The sequence below is a fragment of the Neltuma alba genome, unplaced genomic scaffold, assembly GCF_004799145.2.
Source record: "Neltuma alba isolate B1F8T4 unplaced genomic scaffold, ASM479914v2 tig00011996_pilon, whole genome shotgun sequence".
Lineage (NCBI taxonomy): Eukaryota > Viridiplantae > Streptophyta > Magnoliopsida > Fabales > Fabaceae > Neltuma > Neltuma alba.
In genome coordinates, this window is record NW_021636569.1 from 63,018 (window position 1) to 78,000 (window position 14,983).

General features: G+C 38.2%; 3 protein-coding genes across 4 annotated transcripts; all 3 read left to right on the top strand.

Moving 5' to 3' along the window:
- The first annotated feature begins 392 nt into the window (after nucleotides 1–392).
- On the top strand, nucleotides 393–3,232 carry LOC114720727 (receptor-like cytosolic serine/threonine-protein kinase RBK2). Its single transcript, XM_028906409.1, has 8 exons — nucleotides 393–402; nucleotides 610–1,420; nucleotides 1,514–1,765; nucleotides 1,846–2,000; nucleotides 2,089–2,168; nucleotides 2,260–2,395; nucleotides 2,480–2,629; nucleotides 2,732–3,232. Exons 2-8 carry the CDS (start codon nucleotides 961–963, stop codon nucleotides 2,837–2,839), a joined length of 1,341 nt encoding a protein of 446 aa, XP_028762242.1. The 5' UTR covers nucleotides 393–402; nucleotides 610–960; the 3' UTR covers nucleotides 2,840–3,232.
- A 1,430-nt stretch (nucleotides 3,233–4,662) lies between these two features.
- LOC114720732 (autophagy-related protein 18g) lies at nucleotides 4,663–10,955 on the top strand. Of its 2 annotated transcripts, XM_028906416.1 has the most exons (10): nucleotides 5,129–5,210; nucleotides 5,857–5,972; nucleotides 6,314–6,772; nucleotides 6,941–7,345; nucleotides 7,445–7,690; nucleotides 7,799–8,629; nucleotides 8,712–8,869; nucleotides 9,458–9,594; nucleotides 9,894–10,427; nucleotides 10,550–10,955. In XM_028906416.1, exons 3-10 carry the CDS (start codon nucleotides 6,476–6,478, stop codon nucleotides 10,552–10,554), a joined length of 2,613 nt encoding a protein of 870 aa, XP_028762249.1. In that variant the 5' UTR covers nucleotides 5,129–5,210; nucleotides 5,857–5,972; nucleotides 6,314–6,475; the 3' UTR covers nucleotides 10,555–10,955. The 2 variants fall into 2 exon arrangements, with proteins under 2 accessions (XP_028762247.1, XP_028762249.1); XM_028906414.1 differs by lacking the exon at nucleotides 5,857–5,972 and having other exon boundaries at nucleotides 4,663–5,210.
- A 2,683-nt stretch (nucleotides 10,956–13,638) lies between these two features.
- LOC114720733 (histidine-containing phosphotransfer protein 2) lies at nucleotides 13,639–14,982 on the top strand. Its single transcript, XM_028906417.1, has 4 exons — nucleotides 13,639–13,854; nucleotides 14,178–14,308; nucleotides 14,418–14,486; nucleotides 14,907–14,982. Exons 1-4 carry the CDS (start codon nucleotides 13,789–13,791, stop codon nucleotides 14,980–14,982), a joined length of 342 nt encoding a protein of 113 aa, XP_028762250.1. The 5' UTR covers nucleotides 13,639–13,788.
- The last annotated feature ends 1 nt before the right edge of the window (nucleotide 14,983 follows it).

Genomic DNA, 14,983 nt, shown 5'->3' on the forward strand with positions numbered 1-14,983 from the left:
ACCAAAATTAACTCTATAATTAGATCATATATTACAGATCGGAAGATTATATCATAGGATTTTATAATATTAAATTTAAGAAACACATGTCCTAAGATGTAATTTTACCTTGCAATCTTGAAAACGTTCTGAGAGACCGGTCCGGTGTTTCGTCGTCCTGCCTTGAAACGGCACAATTGTCAGCTTAAATGACAAAATTCACGTGCCGTAGCGAAGGGGAGACCACAGACAGAAGCAGAGCCGTCTCTGACCAAGGAGGATGCCCTGCCCGAATAAAGCCATCTTCGCCCCCTCTCTAGTCTTCTTCTACATTCCAAATTATTAATCATATCTTTCCTCCTGGTTTAGAAAAAAGAAGGGAAAAAAAAAATCATATCTTTCCCTTTTCTGCTTTTCTTACTTGTTACGTCCATCCATGTTAATCTTCAATTACATCTCCATCTCCAACACATCTGAAGTCCATATTCTTTTTTTTAATTACGTAATTAAATATTGTGATTGAAATATATTGAAAACGTATGTGTTCCTTGTTTGTTGAAGCGGAAAGGTTAAGTAAGCAGCCTCTGCCTTAGCCTGTGATGTCTGCGTCTGCCCACTCAACTGTCTCAGAGCCTTCCTTCCTCTCTTTCTCTGTCCCAAATCTATACGCGAACATATTCATTTTCTCCTGTCTTCTGTTCTTGTCCTTCTCTTTAATGAATTTCTATTGTCTCTCTGAATCGCCTTCAGCTTTTCTGTTCTACCAGTTTTACTCTGTTTTGTGATGCTTTGTCTGCAATCCTCTGTGCCGTGTCATCTTCAAAACCCGGTGTCCCCTGTTTTCTTGTTCAGTAAACTTTAAGAACGTTTCTTAGATTTAGCTAATTTCTGTGGTTATCTATATTGTCATACAAAGTCTTATATTGTATCCTCTGGATTGCTTTTAATACCTCATCATGTTCAATATCTGGCTCAAACTGCATGAATACTTGTCATAAATTTGGAGGAAGAACCCGAAAATTTTTTGCCATTTCCCTTTGTGCAAGAAGGTGGAGGTGCGTGGGTCTGGAATTGCGGTCTGGAGAAATGAAGGAGAAGGCAGATTCCCCAGTTGGGGTTCTTGAGGACTATTTTAGGAGCTCAGAATCAGACACAAGTTCTCCCAAGGAACCCACCATAGATTCTGAGGCTCAAGATAAGTCAAAATTTGCTTCCAAATGGCGTGGATTTCTCCAAAATCTGACGAACAGGTCTAAAAAACCTGCGCCCACCATGCATCCTCCTCTCAGCGTCCTCAAGCTGTCTAAGAGAATGAGCAGAAGCATGAGAGAGACTATATTTCCAAGTTCCCGCTTAGGTGCAGATTCGTCTCTCCACAATTCACCATGGAAGATCTTCACTCATAAGGAAATTCTGCTTGCAACCAGTTCCTTCAGTCAAGGCATGTACTGATGGGGTTTTAAAATTTGATTTTCTCACTGAGAAATGTTCATCTTCTTGTGTGAAAAAAAACTTACCTCTGTTTTGGTTGCAGAAAACCTTATTGGGAAAGGTGGGTACGCTGAAGTCTACAAAGGGTGCTTGCCAAATGGTCAGCTAGTAGCAATTAAGAAGCTGACACGTGGATCCCAAGATGAGATTATTGGTGACTTCTTATCAGAACTCGGCATAATGGCACATGTTAATCATCCCAATACTGCAAAGCTAGTAGGCTATGGCGTTGAAGGAGGCATGCACCTTGTTCTTGAATTATCAGAAAAAGGAAGCTTAGCTTCTGTGCTTCACGGTATATGCTAAAAATTTTCCTTCCACAAATGTTGTTCTGTTTTGATCAAAACTTCTAATTCTGTCGTTCTCTGGTATTAGGCTCCAAGGAAAACCTTCCATGGTGTATTAGGTATAGCATTGCTTTAGGAACAGCCAAGGGTATATTATATCTCCACGAGGGATGTCAAAGAAGAATTATCCACAGAGATATAAAGGCAGCAAATATCTTACTCACAGAGGATTACGAGCCACAGGTTTGATTTTGCCTTCTCTGCTTGCAAGTTCAATTCCATAAACAATACAGTAAGGACTAGATTGAAATGTTGTGAAGTTTATTTGCAGATTTGTGATTATGGACTAGCAAAATGGCTCCCTGAGAACTGGACTCACCACACCGTTTCAAAGTTCGAAGGAACCTTTGGGTTTGTGACCACCTTAATTTTATCTAGTTTAGATGCTTCTCATTTGGCCATTTCTAGCTCTCCTCACACCCTTTTTTTCCCAATGTAACAGTTATCTTGCTCCTGAGTACTTGCTTCATGGCATAGTAGACGAGAAAACAGATGTATTTGCTTTTGGTGTTCTGTTACTGGAACTGGTCACTGGCAGGCGAGCCCTTGATTATTCACAGCAAAGCCTTGTCTTGTGGGTATGAATGTCCCTTTTGAAAAGGAGTCTTTAACAAAAGCTTATTTGGGGATGTCTCTTAGTTTGCGTGCAATGAATTTTGCAGGCAAAACCATTGTTGAAAAAGAACAGAATCAGGGAGTTGGTTGATCCATCGCTAGGTGATGCGTTCGATTGTCGGCAGATGAATCTCGTCCTATTGGTCGCTTCTTTGTGTATACACCGGTCTTCGATTCGCAGACCCACCATGAGACAGGTACGTTTCCCTTTTTGCTTCTTACGTAGTCTATGTATATAAATGTTGACTTATAAGGAGGTTCATCATTGAAGAACACAGATGTTTGGATTTGTGGTGCAGATTGTGCAGCTTCTGAGTGGCAATCTGAGCTGCTTCAAGAGCATGAAGAAAAGTCGACTGCCATTTTTCCGAAAGCTATTCCAAGAAGAGCTTCTTGACCCTGAATAATGCGGAAGAGCCAGAAATTTCATGGGTCCTTTTGTTTTTTTCCCACCGCAGAAAACGGTCCCTGTTTTTCTGGGAAAAAATCTTACCGCACTGATGCGGTTGAAAATCCTGCTCAAAGATACAGTTTGAGAAGTTGCCTCGTCAAGCATTTTCTCTTGCTCGGTACGTGAAGCATAAGGAAAGCAAGCTTTTTATTAGTCTTAGTTCGTGGGACAAATTTTTGTAGAGTTCAGAGGAAGGATGTTTGAGATTTTTTTTTAATCTTATTTTGAACTCTACAGCAATTTTATGATGATTTTTTTTAAAAAAAATAGATCCATCTCACATCATATGTATATATTTAGACTTTTTTTCCATAGAAGAGATAAAATATTAAGTTATTTAAGGAAAAAACTTCATTCCAGTCTTGGTTCCTTAATTCTCTCCCTTCTTTTTCTTTGTACGCGGAGTTTGGATGGGAAATTCCAGGATTTAGGATGAAGATAAATATGCTTGGAGGATGGCCGCACACTTGATTAAAGAAGTTAAGAAGTTAAAGGCTTTATTTGGAGAAAAAGGCCAAAAAAAAGGCTTTGGGGTTGAGTTAAAGGCAACCACGGGTGCTTAGTTTTTTTGATGCTGCGCTTAACAACCTTTTGGTTTATGACAGTTAAATGAGGCGCATAATGATGGCAAACAGTTCTATAACATATTGAAGAATCTGTACAGTGACTCTAGTTTCTTCCTTCATCCCATCACAAAATAAATATTGCCAAAGTCAAAGCCATATTCCCACCAGAATATACTATCAATACCACCTATAATCCATGTGTTTAATGGTAACAACTGCACCTCTCACCTATAAGGGAGAGGTTTAATTTCTTGTTACGACACTTGGGGAGGCATTTTACACCTACATCAGGAATATCTTACACCCATTCACATTTATTACTATCTTTGTGACTTGGGGAAAAAAAAAAAGAGAAGGTAGATCCTACATTATTTTTTCTTTTGCCAACGAAGAAGCTATATTAAGGCAACAAAGTCTTACAAAGTTCGACGAGTAGGGGGGGAAAAACCAAAATAGCAAGGAAATAAAACAAAAATCAGCAACAATATAGTTAACCAGCATTCCAAACAAAATTAGTAGCTTTCTTGTCCAAAATTCATTCGAGACAGTCGAAGGTCTCCGCGCCTAATCGACCGGCCACAACTCACAAAGTGAAGCTTTAGCTGTCCAATCCACAATCAAGTTATTTTCCGTGGCATCAAGTTATTGTCTAATTGGCCAATCTTAAATGCCTTAGGGGTTGGGATTTTAGATCTCTAGCATGTGGAGGCCTCTGTATTCTGGGTCTACCTATTTTCTAATTTTTTTTTTATTTTACTCGCATCATTTGAATTAATCTCAAATGGCTAGATACAATTTTCTTACTCTTTAAAATATTAGAATTAAATTAATAAATAAAATTAATTTAAAGTCAGAGTTTAAATAAGCACATTTTAAAATTATCTTATCATCAACAAAAAAATAATAACTTTTTATAATTTATATGTATTTTAATATAAAAATACAACCGTTTTAACTTAATGATATATCATTTTTTTTTTTATGGTGGTATCAAAAAGAAATTTTTATCAACTATTGTATAAAATTTTCCCACTAACAAATTTATAAATTTTGTTAGCTGCAAACTGAAAATTTGAAATGACGAATGTTTTAAGTTTTGAAGCAGTAAATATCGAGCGGATCTGTATCCCAGTATCTACAAGGCCCAATCCGTTCGTTTTATTTACCACGATCAAAACAGTACAAAGCAAAAGGAAACGAGGAAGAGAGAAAAGGGAGGAGGGAGGGAGGAGAAAAATTGGAAATTACTGGCAGAGGAGTCTAACAGCTGCAGTGATGGAAGAGAAAGCGAAAGCAGCTATAGTAGTAGCAAAGCGTTGATATAATCTGAGCGATACACAGAGGTTTCGAACTTTCTCATCACCTTCGGGTCAAACCCAGCGAACAAGCAAGCTCATCCACCTCCATATTCTGCTCTGATCGTCCTCCCATCGAATGCAATATCCGGTCTTCTCTGATCGGAAATGTTTCTTGTCGGTGGAGGCGGTGATGGTGCCGGCAGCGCCGCACCTCGAGGAGCTAGAACCTTGTGCGAAAACCACTAGTTTTGCTCTGTCGCTGCCGGTGAGTTGAAGCCGCGGAATCATCATGAAGAAAGGGAAGGGGAAGAACAACGGCTTGTTGCCGAATTCATTGAGGATTATCTCTTCCTGCCTCAAGACTGTGTCTACGAATGCTGGCAACGTTGCTTCCACAGTACGCTCTGCTGGCGCCTCTGTTGCTGCTTCCATCTCGTCTCCTTCTGAGGATCACAAGGATCAGGTACTTCTCCGTTTTCGGAATTTTTGTTTTACAGTCGCTCTAAAGAACAGATGAAATTACTTAAGTGCTTTATACCCTGTTGTCTGACATCGAGTTCGCGTTTTTGGAAGAATCCGAGAGAGCGGGAAAGATTGCCTCGTCAATTTGAAATTATGGGCGGTGGTGATTAATGTGATCGTTCGGAATAAATTCATGTAGTGGTTCTTATTCTACAATTATATTAATAAGTCCTACTGTTGCATACTTTATTATCATTGGCGTTTAAAACTGTAATGATTCTTGTCTTTATTGGATTAATCACTGGGAACACGAAGGACTTAATCACGGATGCGAGTCCAATATTTTTTCTTTAATCAACAGTTGACGCGGAAGGAATATCAATGTCCCAGTGAGTTAGGTCTAAAATTACGCATACATTAGTTTACAACTGAAGATATCAGCGACCATTATATACTCGCTCAAGCTTTTGCTTAATTTAAGCTCATATAAAGTTCGCTTAAGTTATTTTTTCCAATACGCATGCATTAGACACTACCAACATATCATAAAAGATGCATGGTCGAACTTTATAGTGATTGAATAGGAGAAATTTATGGGTCACTCTTCACTTTGCGGGACATATTTTCACCTATGTATTCTACTGCAGGAAAACATTTTGAGTCTGTTTACTAACTAGCTTAGCAGGAATGTATTCAGAACCCGTGAGCTATCATAGGGAATAATCATGTTAATTTGAATAACTTCCTGCCAACTGCCTACAAGGTAACAAATAAACTGTACCAAGGTTCCGTACTTATATTTATTTCAGACGCTTGAATGTGAACAGACATGATAGTTGATATCAACTCAAATAGCTAAACTTATTTTAGTTTCAATGATTGTTTTACTAGCTTTGACTTGGTAAATCCACAAATGGAGTTATAAAAAACTTTTATCATTTAGCTCATACGCAGGTTGAGTGGTTTTGCAATATTTCTGTTAAGTGTTCTTGTTATGATAAACTTTCTGTCTTCCCGAGATCTCTTGCAATTTAAATTCATCAGCTCCTGTATCCACAATCTTTCCCTGTAATTATAATTTTTCCTTTACTTATTTGCCAACAGGTAACATGGGCTGGTTTTGATAAGCTGGAGCTTGAGCAGTCTATCTTTAAGCGCGTTCTCTTGCTTGGTTATCTGAATGGGTTTCAAGTTCTTGACGTGGAGGATGCATCTAGCTTCAGTGAACTGGTCTCAAAGCGTGATGGTCCTGTTTCTTTCTTACAGATGCAACCTTTCCCTGTAGGGATTGATGGTCAGGAAGGATTTAGAAAATCACATCCCTTACTGCTGGTTGTTGCTGGTGACGACTCCAGCATTAGCAGCCAGAACCGCACCCATTTGGGTGGTTTGGGAGGAGATGGTAATTTGGAGACTCAATCTGGGAACTGTGTCAGCTCTGCAACAGCTGTTCGGTTCTACTCCCTAAAGTCTCATACTTATGTCCATATTTTGAGATTTCGGTCCATAGTCTGTATGATCAGATGCAGTTCTCGCATAGTAGCTGTTGGTCTTGCTACACAAGTATGCTGTGGTTTCTCCAATTCCTTTTGAGATTATTTAACTTGTTTTACTGAATTAATTACTTGCTGTATCACATTTCTGTCAAATAAAAGATGATGGGGTTTATTTGACTCAGTTAATTTGTATTAGATATACCGTGATTGATATACTTTCTCTAACTCATGGCAGGTATATTGTTTTGATGCATTGACTCTTGAGAATAGATTCAGCGTGCTCACCTATCCTGTTCCTCAGCTAGCAGGACAAGGAACACCAAGTGTTAATGTTGGTTACGGTCCACTGGCTGTGGGTCCAAGGTGGTTAGCATATGCTTCTAACAATCCACTGCCCTTAAACGTAGGCCGCCTGAGCCCACAAAACCTGAGTCCTTCTCCAGGGGCTAGTCCATCAACATCTCCCGGCAGTGGTAGCTTGGTTGCTCGTTATGCAATGGAATCTGGCAAACATCTGGCTTCTGGATTAATCAAATACTGTCAAGAGCTGCTTCCTGATGGTTCTAGTTCTCCAGTGCCTTCAAACTCAGGCTGGAAAGTTGGTAGGGTTGCAGGAATGGACATGGATAATGCAGGAATGGTTGGTATTATTTCATGATGGTTGAGCTATTTAAAAATTGGAAATTTATGAGCATTTGATGAGAATGATCGTTTACTTGGTTCTTATTGCTGATTGCAGGTTGTTGTAAAGGACTTCGTATCAAGAGCCATCATTTCACAATTTAAGGCTCACACTAGTCCTATATCTGCACTATGTTTTGATCCCAGTGGGACTCTTCTGGTCAGTGCGTCAGTCTATGGGAATAACATCAACATCTTCCGGATAATGCCATCATGCACACGCAAGGGACCAGGTGTTCCAAGCTATGACTGGAGCTCCTCTCACGTGCATCTTTATAAACTTCATCGTGGGATAACATCAGCTGTTAGTATATTGTAGTTTTGATATGTGTGTTTGCTTGTCAAGTTTGACCTTGTCCTATGGCCTGTGTTCACACCCTTTTGATGTGCGTCTTTATTCTTCATTTGACAGATGATCCAGGACATATGTTTTAGTCATTTTAGCCAATGGATTGCCATTGTTTCATCCAAGGGGACTTGTCATCTTTTTGTTTTGTCTCCGTTTGGAGGTGGTACTGGTTTCCGAATTATTAATTCTCAGGGAGAAGAACCCTCCTTGCTTCCAGTTTTATCACTACCTTGGTGGTCCACATCATATTCCATGTCTGATCAGCAATCTTTGCCTCCTCCAGCACCTGCTGCCCTTTCTGTAGTGTGCCGCATAAAATATAGCAGTTTTGGATGGCTTAATACAGTACATGGTTCTGCTAATGTGACAGGAAAAGTTTTTGTGCCCTCCGGTGCTCTTGCTGCTGTCTTTCATAATTCGTTATCTCACTCACAGCAGCATGCCAATATGAAGGCAAAGCCCCTTGAGCATCTGTTGGTCTACACACCATCTGGTCATGTTGTTCAACATGAACTCCTGCCTTCTGTTGGCCCAGAACCTAGTGATAGTGGTTCAATAACCCAGTCAGCTTCACTCATGCACATTCAAGATGATGAGTTCAGAGTAAAAGTTGAGCCTATTCAGTGGTGGGATGTATGTAGACGGTCAGAATGGCCAGAGCGAGGGGATCCTTGTAGCAATACTTTTGATAGAGAGGATGGTACTGAGATAGTTCAAGAGAAAACATGCTGTCCTGATAGCAATGGATTGGATTATTTGGATATAAATGACGGTGCTGGGGAAAAAGTGGTAAAGTGCTCCACTGGAAAGGCCCAAGAAAGATCCCAGTGGTATCTATCTAATGCTGAGGTACAGGTAAACTTTGGAAGGCTTCCCATATGGCAGAAGTCTAAGGTATCTTTTATGCAAAAGTTTCCATGCTTGTGCGGATTGTTAATTTGGTTGGTTCTGTTAATGATGTTCCTCATTTTAACAGATTTGCTTCTATTCTATGAATTCTTTGAGAACTAGTACTGTTGCTAGTGGAGAGTCTGAAATTGAACAGATCTCTGTCAATGAAGTTGAAGTAAAACGGAAGGAGCTATTGCCTGTTTTTGACCATTTCCATAGCATCAGACCAAGCTGGAACGAGAGGTGATACCCATATTGTTATTCATTCCCAGATTCTGCATCCTGGCATATAGAGTAAATAGGTTAATACAATTGCCCATGACAGTGGCGTACAATTAAGATAACTGCATATTGGTTTCACTTATTTGGCTATCTTGAGGTGCACCTGATATCTATTGATATTTTGTATGGATATCTAAGTTTTATGTGATTCTAGTTTATAGAATTTTGCCTGCAACCATGGAATTTTAAGATTGAACTGAGGATTATTTTGTTTTCTCATATTATAAAGGTTGTTGGCCTTCACTATATCTGCTCTGTTGGTCTCGCCCTTGAAGGAGAGAAATTATCAAGTGTTTCCTCTTTTCCTACGCTGAATGTTAGTATCAAAGTGTGCAATGCAATTCTGCATGCGTTCCTTACGGAGAAAATCAGTTTTATCAGATGTTGCTAGGTTTCTAAGGTCATCAATGTGTTGAGCATCTGCTCCTCACAGTGACACTATGATATGTTGATTTGGATTACCTTGATCACTTAGATGTAATGTCTTGCACAATGCATATAGTATTATCCAGCAACGCTATATAGTCAATATTTTGTTGTTTTACTCAGAGGTTTTACTGGGGAAAGATCTTCAAGCTCTTCATCTTCGGTTTCTCATCAAGCTGAAGACAAGACATCTGCTGAAGTGACGGTTATTTGTCACTCAAAGCCAGCGTCACTCAGTTCTACAGAAAGCTCTGATGGGGGTAAGATATTATTCCACGTAAAGTTACTTAACCAGCTTTTTTTAGTTTCATAAATTGTGGAGAAAGAGGGAAGCAATCATTGAGGTCCTGTCAGAGACTCAGCGGAGGAATATTGGTGCCCATTACAAATCATTGCATTTTGGTAATTTTTTGCATTGCCTGCATCTGCTGCATGTAGAAAATCCTTCCCCAATATTATGCAAATCTGTTTTACTTCTAAATCCTGCTCCTAAGTATTTCTGTAAATTTTTTTTTAATATCTAATGGTGATGGTATTGTTGTCCTTTTTGTACCTTTAGGTTCATCAAGAAGAACTGAAAATTTTCTTGACCTGGATCAAGTTGCATCCAGTTGTCAGATGCTTAATGAGATCTACTTGGAACGGATGGGGACAATCATTGTTGAGCCTCCTCTGCAGAACCATACGTTGCCAGAAAATTTTTCTTTCCTTTCTGGAGGTTCGAAGCATGTTGATGCTCATGCTGACCATAGCATCCAAAGCAGTTTGTTATTTCAGGGGAATGGGGTAACACCGGGAATGCAAGAAAATGCAGGTGTTGGGATCAATGACGGCTCAGTGCCAGTACCAGACCAAGATGCTCCCATGGGAAAACCTCCAGGGGTGCCATCAATAATGCATGGCAAAGGAGTTGTGGGTCAACCTTTCCAGGATGACCACTGCAAGACATTGGAGCATCATGGAAGTGACTCATTGACTGAAGGTGTAACTGATGATGTTGATGGCAGCAGTGGCCGGCATGAAATGGAGCAACCAGGGGAGGATGGAGAAGATGGGGAAATGCTTGGTGGCATATTTGCCTTTTCCGAGGAAGGTAAAATCTTAGACAGCGGCTGCAATTGCAGCTATTTTGTAACCCTTTTTGCTATTATACCCCATGCAGCTATAATATGGTCATCTATTGTTAATCGACTCATGAGTTTAATCATTTTTTAGGTTGATCTTCACGTTTGAGGAGGGTCATTTATGGCATCAACGAAGTCGTGAATAAGAAATTGCATATGGCTGCAATTAAGGTTTATTTGCTGCTCAATTGTGTGATCTCTCTCTCTTTCTGTCACCCTGTACATTCTGTAGATGGGAATTCAAGTATTCATGTTTTGCTGGTTCGGTTGCTATGGTCTATCTGGAAGGCTGAGTGAATGTATCTCGAATGCACATTCCTCTGCTGATCATTTTATCTAAGATTGCCTGTATATAGGAGCAGGGCATGGAGTTCCCTCCACGTTGTATAACTTTTTTTTTAAAAACATAATTATTATTGAATTGGCCAGGAGTCGGGCCAAAATGATGTTGTAAAGGATCAGTTAATATTGTTTTCATGGATGCCTTCTTCTCCCCATTTATTGTGTTGGTGTGGTGTTTGATTGGATCCTTCAGGCAAATCCTTGTGCTGGCAGGCAGACAGAGAATGGAGAGAAATTGAATGTAGAACTCGTTCACTCATTACCGACGTCTTAGGCTATGTTTGGAACTTGGACAAGGGCAGGAAATGAAATAGTCAATTTGAGGTAAATTTGAGTGTTGGAACGTTTCTTTTTAGAAGATAGTATAACATGGCAAAAGAGGGGGCTCTAAGAAACCAAACAAGCTCTAAATTCCCCAATCAATACGAGGCGTGATTTAAATGGAATGATAGTTTGTTTGGTCCTTTTTACATTTTTATTTTTCTTTGACTAAGTGATGGGTCGGTCGGTCTGTCTGTTTGTTTGGTGCAGTCTAAATGGATGCTTGTCCAAAAGCCCTAGTATGTGATGCAACATCCTCTGAAGAGATATCTAAACACACTATGTGTAATTAGTTTATCATTATTACAGTTAGGTGGGTTGATTACAATTATGCCATCTTTGGCTGATGATGCATTAAAATTATATTTTGATTATAAGAGTAATGCTAATTCTTTTATAAGTCTAATTTTATTGGAACAGCACTGTCTTTCCATATCACTCCTTTCTTGTTCGAGGATTATTACTCATTTAGCAAAAGTATACTACTAAAATTAGTGTTCAAAATGCGGAATTGTATCATCTACATTTTTGTTTTTCTGGCAAAAAAATTATTTTTATTTTTTAAATGTTTGTGTCACTGTCTTCTCTTACCATGTTACTGATTTTAATATATTTTTATTGAGGACTACAAACTAGATCTTATATCTTATATTAAGAATATGAATAATACTATTATTGTAGGAAAGAACCAGATTGATGTTTTCTTTCAATAATTTAACAAAAAAAGTTACATGTTTCTTTATACATTTTTTTAATTAGAGAGACTAATGTATAAGCGTAGGATTTTTTAAAAAAAATGGTTGAACTATTTATTATATGTGAATATAAATTTTATTATATATATTAATATTAAAAGTATTTTGATGGTTTTGGTGATCGGATGCATTTTTCTCTTTTCCCTCTGGTCCTAGTTATAAACTTGAAATTTGAAAAGGAATGTGGTTCATTTTATAAGCTTTGATTTGTATTTGTTTTAATATTTAATGTATTTTTTAAATATTTTTCTTAATTATTTCTCTCTTATCATATTTTTTTCACGTATTTTCTTTCATTATTTTTCTCATTTATTATAAATATATATTTGTAAACAAAAGTGTATTTTTAATCCATTTATTATTTTTAACTAATTATTTATTATCAGTAAATTAATTATTTGAAAGTTATAATAAGAACTGGAGGGTGTATTTCGTAACAAGAATTCAACCTATTAAATTAAATTGATTTATATTTAAGAATAGTAGTTATTGATTGCGCATGAATTTTGAGAATAGACCAGCTTCACCTTCATCTCCCGAACTTATAAAAGAAGAATAGAGAAGAGTAGGATTTCAATTGTTCAAACTCCAGACGCGTTTAGTCAACGCCGATCTTAATTGTGGTAGACCAAGTCATTAGTTGCCACATTTTTCAAGAGATGGAAAATTCCAGAAACATACTCATGAATGGAAAATACAACCAAGGACATCATAATAAGGAATCTAATTAATTATAAATTGAAAAGGGTAGTGACAGGATTTAAAAACAAAAGCTTTTCTTTCTGCATCAGACAGATCACACATCACCAGGAAAATCTGAGCATGTGCCGTTGCACTAGAGAGCTAGGCACTAAACAAGAATAAACATTTGGGAACGACATAAACCAAACAGAAAAAAAAGATGTTTTTTGCAGTAGATAAATCACATATTACCAGGAAAATCTGAACGTGTGTATTTCCACTAGTGAGGGAGGCACTAAACAAAGAATAAACATTTTGGAACAACGTAACCCCAGAATTGTGTGTTTCATGAGCAGCTGACTAGTGGTTGTAGTTGAAAGCCGTGTATGAGTCGACAAACACATGTGGCTCCCTAGCTGTCTGCTCTTATTGGTCCCTTCAGATTTTATTCGATAATGGATCACTTAAACCGGCAGCTCCACCCAAATCCATTTTTTGGCCAGCAAAATCAATGATTTTACCTCTTTGCTCTTTCTTACTATATCCTGTTTCTGTTTTTTTTTTTGGTCAGAAATATATCCTGTTTCTGTTTAAATAAATTTATTTAAATAAATGATAAATGACAAACTTTATTCTAGCACCAATCTGTACTATCTATTTTTGTTTGCTTTCCAAAATTTGCAGGTGAGACGTTCGGGGATCAGCATTTATGTTTTCGTTTTATTGGTTTTGTATCGTGTTGCTATCATTTAACGAGGTCTGTGTTTTAAAAGGAATTCGGAGTCATTTTCTGAGTGGGAAAAAACAAAGGAGGCCTTTTTGTTTTTGTAGGTAACGTCTTAATACATTAACGGAGAGACATAACCTGAAGCAGCAAGTCTTGAATTACGCAAGGAAATCCGCCATTTCTGGTAACCCTTTTACCGCCTTTCCCTCTTCCTTCCATAAAATCATCTTTCTCCGGAAAAAAAAAAGAAAAAGAAAAAGTTTTCCTTCTTATAAAGACAAACGCTGCCACCCTCTTATATATATATATATATATATATATATATATATATCTCTCGGTGTGTATTAGCGGTTTTTACCAGCAGAGCAGGCTTGTTTATAGAGAGAGAAACGGAGAGAGAGGTTTTGGTTCTATTCAACCACTCTTAATTTGAAGTCAAAATCCAAACTTCAAACCTTTGTTTCCTGAGAGTTTCTGAGATCTGCCATTCGACAACGCGAGGGAATGACCATGGATGTTCTTCAGCTGCAGAGGCAGCTGCGCGAGCTTCAAGCTTCAATGCATCAGGAGGTCGGTTTATTTCTCTTCAATGTCCTGGGACTATGGCTGACTGTTGTCTGAATCTCTGTAATCTTTAAGTTCTGTTGTGTTTCTTCTTCTCTGTGCTCAACGTGAGGATTATATGTATGCTGATACACTGTTCTTTTTTTCCCCCCCTTTCCACCCCCCCGGCGGGTAATTTTGTGTTGTGAAGAAGTATCTGACAAGAGTTCAATTCTTTAACTAGACCTGTAGTATTTGATCCTTGTGATTAATTCAAAACTTTGTTGTGTTATTCTGGGTTTGTTGGGCTTGATTCTGAATGTGGGTGGGTTTTTGTTACATGTGAGAAGGGATTTATCGACGATCAGTTCACACAGCTTCAAAGGCTGCAAGATGACAGCAGTCCTGATTTTGTGAAAGAGGTCGTGACGATGTACTTTGATGATTCTGAAAAACTCATCGACAACATGAAAAAGATTCTGTAAGAATTTTCTCTCCTTTCTTCTTATGGGACTCACTTTCTGGGACTGCTCTTACTTACATTTCATGTAATTAAGGAAGATAGTGACTGGGTTCTGTTTCACTTGTAGAACTCAAGCACCTGTTGATTTCAAACAAGTAGATGCACATGTTCATCAATTCAAGGGAAGCAGTGCCAGGTATACATGCGATTATCTGTTATTGCATTCACAAGAACTAGATTGTAAATTTCTTGTGCTGGAAAAGGATTTCTTTTTTTATTTCATTTAAGCGTGGTTTTCAAAATTCGACCTAACTAATCCAAATTATAGTGGAAAACGGTGAACTAGTAATCAGCTCATTGTGAAAAATGACCAGAACCAAACAAATAAAATACCAGTCAAAGGCCGGTATAACCCGTCAAAAACCAGCAAACCAAGTCAAAACGGGACCAGCGACCGGTTTTAAAGAAACCAATTACAAATGAAAGCTAAGATTGGCTTTCAGGATTTGTTAGAAGCCTAGTCCAAGTACTTGCTAACGAGAGAGCATTTTTTAAAATTTTTTAAAAAACCCCAAGTTTATGATTATGTTACTAATTAAGATATATGGCCTAACAGCATTGGAGCTGCGAGAATTAAAAACATCTGCATGAAGTTCAGAAATTGCTGCGAGAATCAGGACCACGAGGGGTGAG